At 34.4% G+C, this 20954-nt stretch overlaps 1 protein-coding gene and 1 non-coding gene across 10 annotated transcripts in view; one reads left to right on the plus strand and one right to left on the minus strand.

Annotated features, from left to right (window-relative positions):
- The window catches only part of LOC118183057 (calpain-B-like), a 207537-nt gene that overhangs the window by 62181 nt on the left and 124402 nt on the right, over positions 1 to 20954 (minus strand). For all 9 annotated transcript variants that reach the window (XM_085806582.1, XM_085806581.1, XM_085806579.1 and 6 more), the window contains 5 exons: positions 16583 to 16835; positions 15294 to 15462; positions 11126 to 11206; positions 8456 to 8556; positions 3530 to 3607 (listed from right to left, as the gene is read on the minus strand). In XM_085806582.1, coding sequence (XP_085662708.1) covers positions 3530 to 3607; positions 8456 to 8556; positions 11126 to 11206; positions 15294 to 15462; positions 16583 to 16835 — 682 coding nt within the window. The remainder of the gene's footprint in view (positions 1 to 3529; positions 3608 to 8455; positions 8557 to 11125; positions 11207 to 15293; positions 15463 to 16582; positions 16836 to 20954) is intronic.
- TRNAA-UGC (transfer RNA alanine (anticodon UGC)) lies at positions 18672 to 18743 on the plus strand. The gene has a single exon. It is a non-coding gene; the product is annotated as a tRNA-Ala (tRNA).

The following is a 20954-nucleotide window of genomic DNA, read 5'->3' on the forward strand; positions in this document are numbered from 1 at the left end:
TCGAAAATTTTTTGTTAATGTCAGCATTTTAAATAAATAGCTGCTATTGGCAACTTTTTTGTTTCTGGTTAGGATAATTGACCCGGTATGTAATTGGCACATTAATCCTTTTATTGATATTGAGAAAAAGTTCTCATTAAATTTAAGTAATGACGCCATACGTATACGTATTAACGTGAAGTGCGAATAGTTTTTGTTTTGGCAACAAAAAAATATTTACGAATTGTTTTTTGCTTGGAAAGAATGAACTGATTTCATTCATATTGAAATGTTTTTATGCATTTTCTTTTCAGGTGCATATAGAACTTATAAATTTCGACTTGGCAGTAGTTCACTAGTAATTTATATTGCCGGAGTTGAAAAAATGATTCAAGTTAAAATGGCACGCCGAACAAATATTAATTTAGAAGTGAAACAAAATCAGCGTTATATTTGCAAATTTTCACAGCGAAAATTTTGCAAATATAAGGCTGATTTTTGTTGTTTGACTTCTAATTTATAAAAAAAGATCATGCTTCTTCAGGATTAAAGCTGGATTGTGGTCCGAAGCAGTACAGAAGGGCTGAGACAAAATCTAAGGTGCAATCCATTAAGTTTCTTAATGAGATCACTGTACGTAATTCAGTTCTTGTAAAAAATGTTTTTAAATGTAAAAAAGAGTATAACAATATCGTGTCAAGGAATTTGAAAAAGATACTACTAAAGAGATAGTTCCGTCAAAATAATAATAATAATAATAATAATAATAATAATAATAATAATATAGCTAAGAAAATAATTTTAAATATTTCCCCGATAATTGTCCACAGTTTCTATGAATGAAATAACTTTTATAGTCATTACTGTCTATTCCGTCTTCAACTCTATTCTATTGCTTCTAAAAGTGAATAATAATATACAGCATAAGCATCTTAGTCGTTGTCAGCTCTAGATTTTTTTCCTAATTGCGGGACACTTGCTGAAGGCATTGATTGTTTAGCCATCTCATCACCGGAAATGTTGCTCAGGAGGCATTACAAGGAGTAGACTGACACTGCACCCGCGAGGAAAAAAGGAAAACATATACAATTAAATTTTAGTCGCAAGTCGATTTCACACCCAGGCATTCGAGTTAGCTCTCAGTTTTCGCTAAGCATTATACTTGGATTGTACAGAAATGACTGACCAAACGGCTCTCACAACGAAACTATTACACTACGCGAAGGGAAAACAGGTGCAATAGACACAAGAGGGCGTGAGCTACTCAGAATACATAGATGGAGTTGGCCGCAAGCGAACGATATAAGTCAGCGTCCGTCCCTTTCGTAGTCGTCATTGAGAGCGTGGACAGCAATGATGGAAGGTGATTATCACGGCCAGCGTTGGACAGCAAAGTTCCTATGGAAGAAAGGGCTAGTGAGTTCCCTCCTCGCAATGGTGTCGGTGTGCCGGAACAAAGCACCCTCAAGGCTTACCGTATCCCGTTGGTTGGCCAACTTCAGCAGTGGAGTGGAGACTGTAGCCAGAGGATAGACCGTTCTCAGCCTTTGAATTATATTAAGTTAAAACATCTCTATTCTACCTAAAGATGAAATTGCAACTTAATCATACATCTATGCATTATTAAGTAGGATTATATGAGTACGCCGCGTTGTATAGCCTCTTCTGATTAACAGAAAAGCAGGTTGCACATTGAACATCAAATATACCTTCTTTTATTATTTTTAGGACTTAAAAACAATCATCAGTACTATGAGTACTTTAAAAACAATCATCCCTACATCACTGGAAATGGAGATATCACATGAACAAAAGGCTGAAAGACTAAATACTTTTAAGTTATAATGATTTTCTCTTCACCTGCTTTCGAACGGTGGTTAGCTATGCTAGTTGCCGTTTCATTCCGAAATCACTTTTGAAAAAAGATCCTTTGAAGACCACATCTTTCTTCTTCACTTTAGTAATTGCGCTAAAATTAAAAACCTTCATACTTTTAATTCTAATTTTCAAAAAGAAAAGAATTTTTATTTTTAATTTACAATTTATGTGTTTTAAAACAGTTAGTGTTCCTCGGGGGACCTGTAAACCCTAGAGGACGCGTTCCCAGGTGGCGGATAGGGGAACACCTGCAGTGGTTCCTACTGGGTGGTACAAGGTAAATAAAATATCTTTCGCGGACCAACAGGTAGAAGTCCAACCAAAATGGGCTACCTTTCTTTTTCCACGGTAAGTGCAATATTAAAGTCTGGTCATGCTAGCGCGTTAAGAGGTTAATGAGGCGTTTTATTTTCGTAATAAATGTTCGATATAAGTAGAACTGAAGATTAAGTTGCCAGGTATTAATGACTACAATCTACTTCACTCATAGAAATTGCAGTTTATTAATAGTGTTGCGAATTTTGTATTTAGATAGATAATTTTAGTAAAGTTATAATTAAAATTATTGTATTTCTCCGCGCAATACGGCGCGAGACAAATTTTAAGAGAAAGCTATGCCGAAAAAGTAAGAATACAGGAGCACATTATTATATTTTATGCGCGTTTATTATTATTTATTATTATTTCATTTATTATTATTTATTATGAGCGTTTATTTAACATTGAGTAAAAGCATATTTCAGTAATTTGTATTCAAATTGAATAAATGTATTTGACCACTATGTTAGCTGTAACCATAATTCCGCCCTCGTATTGCTTTCCAGTAATTTCGAGAAACAGAAAGTACTAGAATTATCTCGCGACAGGTTGAAAACTGTAAAAGGCCAGAGAGAAAGAGATAGCGTCTCAGTGCCAGTTGCTTAGTTATTGTTCTTGAGAGTTGTTTAGTTCCGCGTGAACTGAGATATCTGAATAAACTTTCTCTTTAGATACGTCTTTGCATTGCGTTGTATTTTAACGTTTTTGGTAGTTTGAAATATAACTACTGCTATACCGCACGATATTGTAAATACTTTTACGAATATCTCTGAGGAAAATTGCAGCGTTCTGATGCATTTCTTTGGATAAAAATAAATTTTATTAACCTATTATCGGACTTGTGCATTCAATCTGTTGCGAACTCGTACGCACGCAACAATATGAATAAACAACAGGGAAACTTATTTCTTAGCTTCATTACGTATCTTTTAAAATTTCGTTAGCAGCGCCTTTCCAAAATTTTTAGTATGCTAAGTTGTATTATGCTATTCATGATATTACGACAGTATTTCTATTGCACAACACATATATTTTTAATTTGTCTTTCGCAGTCTATATGAAACTGCCTAACAAAATGGATAATCTAAAAGCAATAAACTCGTTAAAATTTAATTTTATACCTTTTAATAATAATGTAATTGATGTAACATCACATATTTCTAATTTACAGTATATACAATATGATTTTTATGAAGATTTGTATAGCTGTGTCTGATAATAGATGTTTTCTTATGCATTCTTTTTCTTATTATAATGCAATATATTACGTGCCTTGGTACAGAATCCAGAATTATTTTTTTAATCTTTATTTCTTCTTAAAGGCATAGCAATACACAGCAATGTGAACACTTACCAAAATTCACCATCTGCATCAAACCTTAACCCCAGCTCTTCCTTTTCCTCTGGGCTGATAAGCGACCACTCTTGAGATCTGAAACAAATGAAGCAACTTTAACAGCTGGAAGTTGCCACTGCAACTTAACCACAAATATTACTGATTTTCATGATTAATGATAATTACGTTAACCGCAACATTAGCTCAAATTCCATATTAACTGAAGTCAGAAATTTAATCAAACAGCTTTTCATGTAAATAAAATAATAAACTAAGTATTACTTACAACGTCAACAATGCCTCCTTTATCTAGCATTTAAAATAATTAACAAGACATTTTAAGATCTTTATACTAATCGCAAAGATTGTTTCTTGAAGCGCTTTAGCACAGAAAGCTCTAGAAAATCGTAGTCATCATAAAATCATGTACAGGATGTGCAAAACTCACTAGACTTTTTAAAATTTTTTAATTATAAATGATTCATCACAGGAGGATGGGGTTTCCACCAAAAATCATCTGATGAATTCGGAGCGTTTTTGGCGGCAACCAAATCAAATATATAACATAATCACCGATAGACAGTTCTGAACTGGCACCCTACACTTTCGAGAACATTTAACGAGAGAAACTTAAATTCCACAGATTTTCTCATAGGGCTAAGCCCGTAACGCTCGGAAGGTTAAATAAAAACGATTAGTCACAGGATGATGCGGTTTTCACCAAAAATCATCTCATGAATTCGGAGCAGTTTTGGCAGCAATCAAATAAAATTCATAACTTAACCACCGAAGACGGTGCTGAACTGCTCTCCACATTTTCAAGAACAATTAAGAAAATAAATTTAAATTCCAAAGACTTGCTCAATTACGCAGAATTTGCACTATTAAGTATTTAATTTGCCCTCCCACCATGGGGAAAAATTCCTCATTCGAAGTCACGGTGGCAAACCGTCATTAGCCGAATCCCTTGGAAACCCAAAAGAAGCCCAGGCGGAAGCAATCGGCACAATCAGGGAACGATGTTAGCAGTTCCCTGTTCTTGTTCTAGTTCTTTGAAAATTGCAAGAATCATAAGTCTACCAAGTTCATCAATGCTCCAATATTGCAGAATGCGGCTGCAACTGTATATCTACAAGCTAAAATGAAATGATATGCATAAATGGCAAGAATTTGCCACACGACCTGCTTACAAAAATTTTTAATGATCCACACTATCAATTCTGAGCATCCTTCGAAGAGGAAAACACATTTTTAATGCAAAGAAAAGTCGGAAAGGGCTTAAGAACAATACTTTCGAGTATGGGGAGGAGCCATTAAGACTTGTCGCAAGTCAGTGTTTAGTGTCATCAGTCGTAACTGATGCATTCTGTCTTGAACAACTATACGCAAGAAGTGGTACCGAGTTCGTCGGACCGAAATCTCACACGGATTCATGTTTATGAAATTTGAAACAGCTCTTCATATAGCAGCCCTTGTAAAGCAGTTTTTCGCAGAGGAAATTAATACTTCATTCCTACTGCCTGATTTCCTCGATGGCCGGACTTCATGTATCTAAAATACCGTGTAAAGAACCAATTCTACGGCATTAAACAAACTTTTTTTCGTTAAATGGATTCCGAAAGGTATAATAATGACAAAGCAGCGCCCTTTATCGGCGAATTTATAAATTTGTTTGCTGTTAAAAAAAGAGTTCATGACATTAATTTATGAAACTGCATCTTTACTCATTCATTTTTTATGGGTTTTTAAAATGTCTGATGATTTTTTATCTATCCTGTATGTATAAATGTCTTCGCAACAGGCTGATGAACGTTCTGAAGCTTTTTTATCAATGTAAATACTCACAAGTGTCTACTTTTAGGAAACCAGCACTGAACAGGAATTATATAGTATTAAAAATTAGTGCAGAATACGCAGATAATTGTTTTCCAATCTATAAAGTCACAAGAGAAAGTTCATATCATAATTATTTTGTTGCAAGTGAAACCTGATCCTGTTTCCTCTGTATCTGTGCCGCGACAACTAGCGAATTTCGAGCTAAAAGCGTGCTTCGAGATCAAGCATTGATATATTTATGTCTTTTGTGGGCAACGAAGTTGCTGTCCCACAGAATTCTTATTTCATGCTTTCTCTGGCACTGTTATATCGTTCCGACGAAACCATTACTCGCTGAATTAACGCATTAACATGCTTATTTTTCATCTCGAGTAATTGAAAAACTTGTCAACACTGTCTTAAATTTACACAGAATGAGGAAAACTGAATTCGCAAATTTCAAAACTTATGTTAAATTGCTCTCAAAATCCATCTATGAAGAAGTAAAACAAAATATAAATTTCTATAACATGAAGGAATTAGGTTTTTTATTGGAATTCACATGTTAATATAAAAAAATATGCGGGGTGTTAATATAAAAAAAATTTTAAAGGTTTTGTACCCGGCCTTTAATGTACTTTCACATATTCAGGAAAAATATGTTCCACTATGATTATGTGGATGTCTCCCAGACGGAAGAGTGGTTAGGGGACCCTGACTGCGATACCTAAGGGCCCGCGTTCGAGTCCCGGAGAAGGCGTGCATGTCCCTACATGTCTGTCCTAAATTGTCTGTACCTTCATAGGAGGCAAAGGTGGAACACCTATTAGGTGCCTCCATAATAAAGAGACCACCACATCTGGCATTAGGAGTGGCCTATGCGGCATAGGCAAGCACCCGCCATTGGGAAAGAATTATTATGTAGTATTTCTCTGTATCAGCAAATCTACATCAATAATCAATTAATTCAAACCAAATGCACTCAAATGAAATTCTTGTGCACAGCAAGTTGTGTACTTTTATGTTTACAAAAATGTTTATGGAATATCCTTGTAAGATCTTTCTATTCGAAACGTCTAAAATGATTACAGATTCGTCTAAAATGATGTACGATCCCATCGGACCGCATACATCTGTACCAGTCCTCCTGATGTTCTTCGAAGCACTGGTAAAATACTTCTTACTGTTTATCCCAGATTGAAAATATTGCCTTTCTAGTTAATGAATCAGTGGCGTGAAATTGAGTAAATAAGATGATTAAGGATATGAGAGAATTCTGCTTCTGCTCGAAGAAACTCAAGCCTTTTCGCTTTAAAGCTCTTTGAGCAAATTTACATATTGTGCTGCATGAGCAAATTATGCTTTAACTCCGTTTTTACCATAAAACAAACCACATTGTTCTAGACGATATCACTTCATAATTTCTTCTACATAGAATGAGAGGAAAAGGAGACCCTCAGATCTGTTCCCTGGAGTATTTTCCATCAAAACTGTGATAGAATGTCCTCCTTCTCGAGACTGAAGAATCGGCCGCATCCTTTGATGACCCTTGAGCAATGTTCTTGACCATGAGATGGCTAAATAACTGCTGTATATTGGCCATTCCAGATTAATGCATTAAGCTACAAATGCCCAACAATTTGAAGCAACAACTACGTAACGTTCACCGACACCTAAATTCAATTACCCCCAAAATTTATCTTTGTGACATGGCATTCGCAGGAACGTTTTGAACAAAAGAGTACACTAATGATAATACTGTATTTTATGTCAAAATAGAGAACGTGTATTTCAAATAATATCAAGAGGATTAATTTTCTTGATCCAAATTAATCAAAGAATGAGTTTAGAAAGCTTTGAAAACTACGAATCTAATTTCTTCATGCATGATTGCAGCCTTCACAGTTTATGCAAATAAAGCTGGTTGATTTAAATTAAGGTATTTGTCTAAGGAGGTATATCTTATGGAATTTCATAAGGGACTCTGTATCATACTTACGTTATTTTAAAGGAAATCAGGGAAAAGCCCATGCAGACAACTATTCCTGGGAATTCAAAGCATGCACAAATCAAATATATGTAAATTTCATTTCATTATTTTCACTGAAACACTAAACAGAATTTGACGACCGATATGTTCGCAAATAGTTTCAAATCTGTTAAGACTTCATTACATGATTTCTTCAAAATAAAGATGACATCAGATTTTTTCATCGCATGATCCATTGCTCCCATAATCAAACGCGTTAGAGATTTTTCTATGACCATTTTAAAATTATGCAAATCGTTTACTGCTTCTCTTAAGAATACGCGGTTAGTCTGATTTACAAATTTGGTACTCTATCTTTGACGTAAGTTAAAAGAAATGTGCAATGAAAATTATATTATTAATACCAGTCTAAGTACCATTAGACTCTAGAATAAGCGTAATTGTAACACATTAGATTCAGCTTCTGCTTTTTTCATCGCTTAGATCGTATACCTGTTTGCCTGTCTCTGGATTGATACTTATATTTGATTTTCTTGGATTATTTTCAATAACGTGTATCGTTATGCATACAAATTTATAAATATAAAAATATTGAAGATGTCTTCCAGACATACATTAATAGCTCTTTTAAAAAATGTACAACTTACACATAACCTCGTACAGAATTATCACATTTTCTTCGGGTGTGCTCTTCGGTGTAAATAATTAGTACGTTTACCTGGCAAAAGAAAATCCGCGGTTCGAATCCTGGCGAGAGCACAAATGGTTATTTATATTTCAGCACCAGAAAAATATGATTATCTCCACAACCATTACTGATTTTTTGGATCATACGAGTAAAAGACTTTTCTACTCGAGACTCGACAATTAATACAAAAGCTTATCTCTTTTATTGATGTTTTCAGTCTCTGAAACTTTCTAATGACATTTTTAGTGTACTTAAATGAACATGAACTGACTTCGGTAATTAATTTTCAGCTCAGAAATGCAACAAAATACAGCAAAACATTTTTCCAGGTTTTGATTTTAAGTTTTAATTTCAAGTTATGGATACCGTAAATTGCGACGAACAATGAACAGACTCCGAATTCAGTATTTAAAATGAACCTGTATGATTTGAGTTGCAAGGGTTTACAAACCGGTCGCTCCAGGCACCTCTCCACTCGCATTCATTTCCCCAAGGGTTTCTGACTCGCAACAAAGGGATTTTGCCTCGTACTCTTGGTGTCTGTACTTCCACCTGTAAATAAGAAGAAAATATTAAACTCATTAAATGGATGAATTTTTATCAAACTTTTATTCTGGTTTCCTTTGCTGGAGTTGTCAGGAAAAAAAAAGGACAAGGTTAATATTCAAAATGAGATAAGTATAAAGACGTTATGTAAATATGAGAGGTGAAGAGATTTTTGCGTGATATAGATAACAAATTTTGATTTCATACTAGAAATATGACATTTATTTCTAATGCGAGAGAGATCTTGGGTTAGTCTCAAAGATGAATGATCCATTATTTCTAATACAAACAGAATTTGATAAAACGATCTCAAAAAAGGAATCTTGTATTCCGTCTGCATAATAAATATAAAACTAATTGTTATTTCGTTTTGATTTACTAACAATGTTTCTAAATAATTGTAAATTCAAGAAAGGATTCTAATTGTAATCTTGGGCATTTTCAGATCCTTTCTCTTGAAACAGGGATGTATATGAAAAGCCGCCAAAGATCCTTGATGGCATTTACAAGAAATACCTCTAAAGTTGATTTAAAACTGATAGAAATTTTAAGCGGACATCCCGAGTTATTTAATTCTGAGATATGAAAATAAGTTTGATGAACTGCAAACTGATTTTCGCGAATACAGTGTGAGTTATTCTCACCGAAATGGTATCATGAATAAGTAACAGATCTAGTAACCGAAATAGAAAAATTTCTATGATGATATGCCTAATTTTTTCTGTGCTGTCGAGTGAAGGCTTACTACAACAAAGGAAATCAATCAAATTGATTCGAATATCTGCCTAAACTTACATCGTTATCGTAGGGAAAAAGTGTTTTAACCACAAAATTGACACTTTTCTCTTTTATATTAATTGAAATACTATGACCAGCTAAACGGAAAACACGAATAATCGAAAAGGTATCGTCAAAATATAATTAATGAAAGCGTAATATAGAAACTACAAAGGCTGTATATGAAAAGCATGCACCGCACTATTTAAAATGGATTTAATTAAAATAATGATAAAATTCCTATATTTTCAATTTATCACTTGAAAAGAGTTATAAAGCATTTTCTCCCTCCTTGCAGTATGCCTTCGTGGTGTAACGGTAGCACACTCGGCGCATGTTCGAGAGGTCCAGGTTCGAGCCTCGACGAGAGCATTGCACATTCTTCAGTTTCCTGGATATCGAAAATAATGACTCTACAGAGTCTTTGCACTCCTTTTTTTGACAGGTCCACCAGCGGCCGAGCGGTAATGTCGCTGAACACCTGGTAGTTCGGTCCGAGGTTCGAATCCTGCAAACGGGCTGGCTGCATGGGTGTTTTCGTGGTTTTCCTCATGTGTAACGTGTATACGAGCCAGTTTTTTTTTAAAGTCCTCCACGAAGGCATCCCTCTCTTAAGGCAGATAGCCCTCGAGTGCTTTGCCGTAATCTAATAAACCAATAAACCTTTTTTGACAGCAAAGTTCGCATTCCATCACAGTAAAGCAACTGCGCAAAGCTGTGGTATCATTCAATTGGAAACTCAGTTTATTCATCCAAGTAGTCACACAGCCTATTTATTAAAGCACTCCATTGTAATCACCATGCTGTTTAACCTTTCCTTCTTTTTTCAACTCTTTTATTGGTCTCTCTTGGGTCAATGCATTAAGAATTACAATAAAATCCTATAGCATTGTAAGGTTTATTTTAATTAACACATTATTTTTTACCATAAATCTTTCCTTCAAGTCCACCAAAAATGTCAATTAAAGCAAAAATATAATTTAGAGAGGCCTGATCGTAGCAACTTTCATACTTCACTTGCTGACTGTATAGTTGTATCGCTCTCGCAGTGTTCTGAATTTTTGCTAGTAATTATGCTTAAAAGTTGCGTTTGATTTGCAGTTGGGAGCAAAATTGTCATAAACATTTTAGTTATAACGCTAACTGTTTAAATAACAGTTAGTTTTGTGACTTCCAGCCGAAGTAAAAATAATCTTTTTGGTTGAATTTACAACTGTTTCATCATTTAGTATTCTTGAATTCTAAGGTAAAGAAGGCACGATAATTGGCTCGTAGTTTAAAAAGGTTAAAGCATTCAGCTTAAGTAAACTTATTTTTAACTTTATGGCCTTTGCTGTTCTTTGTTTATCTCAATCCACGATTCTAGGCTTCTTCGGTTATATTTCTAGATTCTTAAAGACACACACACACACATACACACACACACACACACAAAAAAAAAAAAAAAAAAAAACTTTACAAAGGTCTAATGCCTTGCTTTTTTCCTAGCAGAATCTCATCGTATGCCTGGCATATAATAACCCTTAAGGTTATGAGCCACAAAAGTTACAACCAACCAAGCCTTCTTACATTAGCCTCGTTAGAAAAGCCTTCTTACATTAGGATATTCGATATCAATTTTATTCAGCTATTAATCAGTATTCAGCTTTTCCAAGCCTTGGTAATGAGGTTCCCAACTTCAGAAATAACGTCTAAATCATTCTTTTTGGGAAATGATACGTTGATAATAATTTGCATGCATACGGGAGTTCAACGCATTACTTTTCATTTCAAAGAAAAAATATAAGGAACAACTTACCAGCTTAACTTTTGTAATACTGTATGCGTGCCCTTTTATCAACCCATTTGGCATCTCCATTTCAAGTACGTCAGGATCCGGCTGAAAAAAAGAAACAGCATATATTTTGGTAAACCTATCCGCTTTTCTGGTAACGTTACAGTCTCATGCACTACATTACAGTAGTAAAATGCATAACAACAAGACACAGATTTTTACTTTTTTTCAATAATAAGTTTACGAACTGTTTGAAGTAAACATTATCCGGAGAAGTCGTCAGATCTAGGGGTGGAACATTCGAATTATCTAATCCCACAAATCTCGCAAACAAATACAAAAACTATAATCTTCGCTCTTTTCTTTATCTTTTGAATCCTAACTTAAATAGCCCTTAAATATTTTAACTCAAACATTTAAAAAAGTTAGATTCTTGGAGCACGGTCTGCTTGCCCCCAATTTAAACTTTCTGAAGACAATGCAAGAGGGTGGAAAATGTTTGTTGCCGCCGCCAGTTTTAAGACCTCGATAATCTCATCGCCCCATCTTTATTTCGTAATGAGAACCAACTGCTACTACTCTGCACAACTCAAAGCTGCTAATATTGATGTTTGGCATTAACAACTCTCAGCTGTGAACAGCGATGACGGATGACAACTGTGAAAATGGATGTTCTTAGCTGCTGTGGCCGTGGTTCAGAATAGAACATGCGACCCTTTTGAGTATAATGCTCGAAGCTGTTGCGACAAAAACTGCTATGCTATCAGCAGCGATTTGAAGTCATGTCATTTCAACACGGCAAGCAAAGCAACTGCTACAGAAAATTAACCAAATGAAATTAATTCACTTGCAGTTCCCTCACAATTTACAATATAAAGGCCAAGACCCAACATTCGAGTTGTTACGAAGTGTGAGGTGATATGTTCTGTTATTAAGGAAGCAAGAATGTCCTCAATAAAGTCTCTACTTAATATCAGAAAAGTTGCTAATTTCACGAGCATTGTCAAACAATTTTGCACTATGTCTGTCAATGAAGCCACTCGATTTCAGGGGCTCATCAGCCAATGACTCTTTGATATCGTTTTCAACCATAATGAATTAGAGAACGTAAAGTATAATAATAAAAAATAAAAAAAACTAAAAGGGAGTGACTAATAGAATCTGTAAAATGCACCAGACAAAAAAGAATGCTATGGATGCCCTCTACTAGAAAGAACTGTAAAACACTTGCTGCTAGCAAGAACTATTTTTCGCACAATAAAGACAACTATAGTTCGTTTGAAAGCCCAATGGCTAACTCGATATTGCTTCTGTGCTTATAACATTTGACTGTCAGTTTCTTGTTGATATTGTTAGGAATGTTTTTAATGATTATTAAGCTTTTCGTAGATTATTAATAAATATGTTAGAGTTCAACAGTGCAGATATTTATGAGCACATAAGCAAACAAACTAACATTCACTTGAAGAAATTGAACGTAACTGGTCGTATATCTCTGTAAAATCTAATAATATTTGCACTCGTCATTTTAAAAGATTTGAAAGAAATGCAAGATCTTTAATTCCTTACTGAAATATTTTTTTGCATGATACTGAGAAAGTGAATTGAAGATTTTATGTTATATACTTCATGTATTGAATGTAATCTGTATCTTTTTCAATAACTACAAGTATTTCTACATTTAAAAATTATATCTTAAATTTGTTTCTCCTTAAACGCAGACTTCAGATCTTATTCTAAATAAAAACTTTTGACAAATAATAAAAAATTATTTTCTTTCCTGTTATTTTTATATGAAGAACTTAAAAAAAATTAGGATTTGTCTCATTTAAAAATTCTTGCTTATGTCTGATATGCAAAATAATGAATTACACAGAAGACAGGCATAATTGTTCTTTCATGTGCACAATCCTTTTCTTAGACAGGAAAGATATTGCTAATACATTGCAAGGTTGCAGAAAGTTGCGGAAATTCACTCACTTAAATATATTCAAAGTCTTCCAGAAGTGACTATAAATTTCATGCAATATTAATAAAATAATTAAAGAAAAAACAAAAATGTATTTTCAAAAAGATGTCTGTCTGATTGATATTCATTTTCCATCAGGTTTTTATTACTGATCAGACTTCTAATTTACGTATTTTTCATATAATGAATCTTTAAAATGAGCGCATGGATGATTTCTGCGACGTTAGGAAGGCACTTTTATTCATCATGCAGTGAAAATTTCGATCTTCGCCCTATAAATTTTGCTTCGCGAAGCTAAACATTCTATTCTGTGCAATGAAAATATTGTGTTGCATTATTATAAAAAGGTAATAAGATTTCACATGGAGAAACAAATAAGATCATGTTTTAGTAGTATACCGTAATGTGAATTTCTGCGTTCAGATGCTGCACTGTCAAATAGAAGTAACTTATAAGCATAGGAACTTGCACTGTGAAAAAAGTATTTCCACAGAGGTTCTAACAGTTACTCAGATGAAATCATAGCCGCTAAATAATAACTATAAAGATGGCAATTAAAATGCTAAAAAAAGATACTTATGCACACAGTTTCTTACATTTAAACAAGGTAATATGTGTATATTTTAAAAGTACCATGTCCTAGAAGCCTGAACTACAGCTATGGAGATAAAAAATGCTCTTAAGTCCGAGCAAAATCCCCAATTATGGCACAATTTAACTAAATAAACCAAAAGAATATTTCAATTATGCAATCAAAACATTAATTAAAAAATATATTTGTGGCTGTTGCGTAACATTAAAGTAAAATTGTTTTTAGAACGTCTTCAAACAATTTTGTACTAAGTTAAGAGAAAATGTTAAATAAAGGATGTTTCATATTCAATTCGACGAAAGAATAGCACAGCATGAATTCTGTTATTGGTTTAGTAAGTCGAAACAAGTTAATTCTGAAACTATAATTAAAAAAGTTTTATCTGGCAACAGGGAAAAATGTTCCGGTTATCGGCTTTCGGTCCAAAATCGCCGCTAGAGACACTGTTTATGAAAACGGCGTCATCCATGCAGGAGAAGGCGTACAGTGTTTTGGCATACACCAAAATATCATCGTGTATCGTCGTTCATAGACATTTCCGCACGAAATTTGGAAAGAACCACCACATCGTCACAACATCGAACTGTGGTGAAGCAGTTTCAGGACACCGGGCTACTTAAAACCAGCAGCCAAACCCGAAGCGGTTAAAAAAAATCCGTGAAACGTTTTTACGAAGTCCCACAAAATCAACGAAGCGTGCGAGTTCTGAAATCTGTGTGCCTCATGTAACGATGTAGCACGTGCTAAGGAAACGTCTACCAATTCCGACCATACACATATCAGATAGTGCAGGCATTAAAAACCTTGGCGTAAACCCTTTCTGTGAGAATTTCCAAGATAAGGTAGAGGTAGATGGTTCCGTGAACAGACTTGGCTTTGCGGATGAATCCACTTTTCACGTTTCTGGCAAATCGCTATAAATTAAGATTTTGGGGAACGTAAAATCCACATGGTATAATGGAACAATAGCGTGATTCTCCAAAAGGTGAACGTTTTCTGCGCCATTTCCAACAGTTGTGTTTTTGGTCCTTCCCCCCCCCCTGAAAAATCGATTAACGAGTGCATTTACCAAGATATGCTACAATAATAGCTGTTCCCTCAGTTAGAGAAAGCTGTTCCCAGCTTCATTCTGCAGCAAGACTGTGCACTACCATATTGGCGTAAAAACGTACCCCAGTACCTGAACAGCAATCCACTCCATCCCTGAATTAGCCGTACTAGGTCAAACGATATGCCATTGTTCTGTTGGCCACGAGATCCCCAGATCTAACCCCTTGTGATTTTCCCCATGAGGTTTTGTAAAGACAAAGTGTTCGTTCCTCCATTCCTCTAGGACTTAAAGCAAATGAAGCAGCGGATAACTGAAGTGCCCAAATCATCAACAAAGGATATTCTATCATGAATTGTGGCAGAAACTAAAATACCGCATAGATATTTGACGTATCAGTGGAGAGGCATACATAGAACATCTCTGCAAACTTGAATAACTATAATTGCACTGTAAATTTGGATTTATCAAAATAAAACAACTACAGCATTCTCAGGTATGTTTTCTTTTGTCCCCTTCAATCTGAAACTTCCTGTATAAAGAAAAAGATATTTTTAAAAATAAAATCATACAAAGGAATTACCTCAATGGAACAACTCATGAGAGACCACCTTTCAAAGGCCTTTAGAAGAATACGATAGAAATTTGGGGGTGCTTTGTTTAATTCGTAGACTTCTGTTACACCGCCGGTGAAGTCCTCCATCGCTTCGCAGGCAGTTCCACCCTTCAAGGCTTCGTAACTACCATGCAGTCTGCAAGGAAAATTTATTCAAATGCTTGTTTAAGCATTAAATCCGAAATTAAATTCGCATTATTTCTGACAATGATGAATTTTCGTGTCAACAATTATATTCAATGTAATGTAAAAAATTTTCGACCATCCGGCAGAGTGGTGCAAAAAGAACGCATGTTTTTCAAATAAGTGTAATTTTGCTCATTTTCAAAAAAAAAAAAAAAAAAAAAAAAAAAAAAAAATTATCTTATTTTTAACACCAAATCAATCTCTAATAAATGCTTTTTTGATACCTATACCTTGATTATTTGTGGACACATGCGAAACCTTTTCTAAAATTTTTAGATGGTATTTACCAACCATTTCTGTTGGGACAGTTACAATTTCTTCGTGAATAGCAACTTTCATTTCATCTAGTAGTGAAGGTGGTGAATAAGGGATGTCGAGACGTGAAATCAAGTATTTTCCGAACATTCTACATTGTAACCGTTGCGTATGTGCTGTGGCTCCTTCTTGTTAAAAATATATTTCTTCTATGTTGACTTATAGAATTCGAAGTTGTGAAAGCAAAAAAATTGCAAAGCATACCGGCATGGCAGTCTGAAACCACTGTACGTAACCTCTTCTAGATTAAAAAAAAAGTCAAACGATCCCTACATTCGAAATCCCACAACTGCGCTAAGGAGAGGTTTCTGGTGCAATTATCATGGGTTCTTTGGTTCCAAAATCTACAATTTTCTTTATTTACATAAGTGATCCAGTTCTAAAAAGCAATTCGATCCCTTCAATCTGAAACGATATGCCATTAGATACGATATGCCAAGATATATGTATATACGATATATGTGTTACGATTAAGAGCCATCTCATAAATCCCAACATAGAACTGTCGATGGAAAAGACTTTGGACAGTAAAAATAAAATCGTAATTTCCAAAGAATTAGAGGACAAACATGCGATTCTCCACGTTCTACTTTGCAATGGCTACTAAAATTGACTCCTTTGAAATACTCATAGACAGCGGAAATTCTTAGCGCAAATTTTCCCATTCCCATCTACTAAACGTTCCACTACATACGTTCTTTTACACTGCCTTTGAATAATTTTTTACAAAAATTCAGTCTAAAAGCAAAACTTACTTAGCGTAGGCCTTTTCTAAGAGCGCACTCCAGAACTCATTGTTGTGCTTCGAGTGCATGAAAACCAGGCGGCCACCACATGTGGGTAATCGGTCGTCCACCACAATGTCCACCCATCGGCCGTACTGCCAGAAACGAAAGTGAAAAACTCCGGCGTAATCTTTGACAAAAGATTGGTCGTCGGGTACGACTCTGTAGAAAAGGGCATCGTTCAACGTTAAGTTCGCTACAGCAGCAAGCAGCCAGCAATCACCTAAGGAAATACTAAATCATCAATAATTGCAATAATGTTTTATTATTTGGAAGGTTTCTACGTATTATTTTTTCTGTTATAGTTATTGAAAGGCACATAAAAAAGTGTAGGAAGTTAAGCAAGATGATGAATAGGAAACATAAAGATAACACTAAAAGAAAGTATTTTCGCATTTTTTATTAAATTGAAATTAAAATATTGTGCAATAGTCTTTACAGTAGGAATAAAAAGCATTAATTTTTCTAAAACAAAATGCTTCAGCATTGTAGAAAATAATAATTGTTAGGATTCAATGAATAATAATGTAAAATATTTCCTACAATTCATTTTATATAAATTGAAAAATTGAAAAAGGTGCCTTGTAAGGAGGGGGGGGGGTAATCAATTTCGATACTAAAATGTACATCAATACCTAAATTCACTATTTTAACATCACACTTAATTCGTTTTTCAGTCTGAAAATAAAGTTTCCACGCTGGATATTCGAAAATGAAAAACTTGAATTTTTGAAAACACGATTTTCGATTCATTAAATCCCATTGCTAAAGCCTGAAATAAATTTAAAGCTTAACGTTAATCCAGAAATTATTACAAACAAAAACAGTTGTAAATAAGAAAGAAAGAATGATGAAGAAAGATGCCTACGATTAACAGGATCTGAAAAGTGTATATCTGATAACTGATAACTGATTAACTGAAATAAGTACATCTCATAGTTAAGTTTTTTAAAATTTAAATCAAGAAAGGCCGGAAGATTGTCTGTATAAAAAGACGAATGATGAAGCCTGTAAAATTTGATCCGACCAAGATATTATTTATGTAATTACTCACGAGATGAGGAGTGCTCGTGAAGACGATGATGATGATGATAAAGGTGAAGTAGCAAGAGTGGTGCTCAGAGTAAGGCATTGAGATTGGATTAGATCATTTAGATTAAGGCGCGGGCTATCTGTCTACGGGGCAGGATGCCTTCACGGAGGACTTCCTGAGGGAAACTTCCTTGTTTTCACGTTACACATGGGGAAATCCACCGGAACTCCCACTCAGTCAGTTCGTCGGGATTTGAACTCAAACTACTAATGTTCAGCGCTGCACTGGGATTGGAAATGAAATGCTAGATTGCATATGGTGAACAAACCGACTTTATTTATTTAATTAACTTGTTAATTATTTCATACAATATATACCGCTTTCGTGCATATTTAAGAAGATGATATGAATCCATAAGAAAAATAGTAGAGCTGAAACGAAATAAATTCCACTGAAGTTACCAGCAAAAATAATGAAGCCTCATTTCATTTTAAACAAACTGATTACAACTTATTACTAGATGTCAAATAAATTTTGAAAATATATCATTTAAAAAAAAACTGAATAAAATAAAGAAAATTTTCCTCTTCGCTCCCTTCAGCTAAGAATGCAATTAACAAAAAGGTCGCTTCTTGTTTTAAAACTGAGAAAAAATTATTCTTTTTCGCACTTTACGGAGTCACAGACACCAAAAATTACAACAATACTTTGAAAAGATTACATGAAAAAAGAAGGGAAAAAATAATGTTGGGGGGGGGGAATTGGAAAAGCAAGTTTAAGTTTCATCTAAGCACATCACTCAGATATACTTAAGAGTTATAGAGATTTGTGTCAAGCTTTTAACAGAGATGAAAAATCAACTCGTAAAGCAGAAGTTTTAATTGCTAACGTCATATGGCATGTAATGTTTTCTTCCCGCCTTACAGAAACGAAAAGTGTGCCAGTTATTCTTTTCTTCCGCCAGGAAACACGTCACAAAGTAGGTCAACAGGGTAAAAATTCCTACCAGAGGAAAGTGAAAGCGAAGGGGGTGTAGCTCAGTGGTAGAGCGTTCGCTTTGCATGTGAAAGGCCCGGGGTTCGATCCCCCGCACCTCCAAGTTTTTTTTTTTTTTTTCCTTTTCGTCTTTTAACAAATTTTTATTAAAATTTTTTTGGCTTTTATTAAGTTTTTAAAGGAGCAGCTTTGTCTTTATACTTTATTTCATAAAAATACAGATATCACTTTTAAATTTCTGAAAATTTTTGTTAATGTTACATAATATTAGCAAAGATTTTCAGAAAAACTTAAAATGTTATGTAATATTTATTAAGATATTCCTTCCTTCTCACGAACAGGGACATGTTCTTTATAATAGAAAGGATGCAAATACGCAATGACAGTTTGTGTTCTTTAAAGTTTTACATAAATACCCGTGAAATAAAAAAGCGCGATATTCATGAATTTTTAATAATCTGAATAAACTAGCTGTCAGTAAAAAAAAAAAAAAAAAAAAAAAAAAATGTTTCTTTCTTACCGTATATTGTTTTTTAATAGATTGCTAGGAGATGAAATTTGAATACGGCGCAGAGAGTATCAAGGTGTACTAGGAAGTAAGATTAGTCAGAAATTAATCCGAAAAACCAAGAGAATTGGTGCAAGAAGAGGATTTCATATAAGAAAATCTGAATTGTACGGCTGCATTAAACAAAAACTGCGAAAATGAAGCAATTCTCAATTCTGATTTCACGTAAAAAAATGTGATTGCCCGCCCCCCTTCAGAAAAAAAGGATCATCTCGTGATGGCACATTAAAGCACATTTTTACTTGCACACATCAATAATAAAATTATTGCCCTTGCATTGTAAAATCTTGAAGGGTCAAATGCTCTTAAAATGTCAAACTATAACAAAAACTATAACGTATTTAAGATCCTTTTCTTTTTAAAATAAACTTAGAAGATTTTTCTAACGCCTTCTTAGCATACCTTCGTGGTGTAGTGGTCAGCACGCTCAGCGAGTATTCGAGAGGTCCGTGGTTCGAGTCCCGGCGAGAGCATTGCTCATTTTTTCGCGTCTGCCGCTTCGAAATACCCTAATGTCTTTACAGTGGCTCCCGAACTAAAACAAAAAGTGGTGGATGATGATTCTCCACCACTAGGATTTGGCGATTGGTTCCCCTAATCCCCAGTCACCCTTTAAAAGGAATTGTATAAGGTATTTCTCCAGCTTTCTTAGCATTCTTCGGGTGTAGTGTTCAGCACATTCGGTGCGTATTCGAGAGGTCTGAGATTCGAGTCCCGGCGAAAGCATTGCACAATTTTCATGTCACCTGCTTCGAAATAATCTAATGTGTCTACAAACTTAACTGGCTTATGATCGTGAAACGTTGTGTAATTTATCCGATAGCCTTGACAATACATTTGCTCATTTACTTTATGCCCCAGATATTAAAATACTTTACATATTTTTTTTTCAAAAATACCATTTTCATCATCGATATAAAATTATAATATGCACTGCACGCTACATTACGGATAAACAAATTACTGCTGTTAGCTGTTTTCCCTTCTAAATTAGAAGAATAATGTATTTGAAATAACTGTGAAGAATCTGCATGTGTGTAAGTGTTTCTCGCACTGCGAAAAAGCGACGGTACCTAGGGCTGTTAAATTTTGAATAACGTAGTTCTCCACTCGAGCATGTGCACATGGAAGCCCAAATTTTTAATTTCGAAATTTTATAAAATTTTAATCAATTTTTGATTAACAAACTCAACAGTTTCAAAGCGAGCAGTAGCAACACTGTACTGAATAAAACATTTTTATCTCCAGCGTCTGTGACTGCCGGTCGGAAATTCTAAAGATACTCTGCTCTTAAATATTTTTTAAATTTTTGCTGTTGAATTGAATTTTATATGGCTCAAGTTCGGAGAAGGTAATATTTAATAAAGTTAACATGCAAAACGTTAATAATTAAAAGACAAAAAAAAAAAAAAAAAAAAAAAAAAAAAAAAAAAAATTGCTTTTTCTGAGAACACTTAACACTGAATCGAGAATTGTAAACATATACCGCTGTGCTGTTTTTAAAATGTCTGTAATTTTACAGTTGACGCTTAATAATAAAGCTAAAATGGCAAAAGAAATGGATCAGCAAGAGATATCTGGTAGACTGCCAGCTCAGCGACGGCATAAAGAAAACTTAACAAACCCTTTTGGGGAAGTGTTAAAATCAGAAACCCTTCAGATTTTTTTTTTTTTTTAAATAAATTTAAAAGTGATTTCTAAGATTTTCATGCCAGAAGTATAATAGTTGGTCACTTTATACTCAC

The sequence above is a fragment of the Stegodyphus dumicola genome, chromosome 12, assembly GCF_044657685.1.
Source record: "Stegodyphus dumicola isolate Sdum_Otavi_A_Nest chromosome 12, ASM4465768v1".
In the NCBI taxonomy this organism is placed as follows: domain Eukaryota; kingdom Metazoa; phylum Arthropoda; class Arachnida; order Araneae; family Eresidae; genus Stegodyphus; species Stegodyphus dumicola.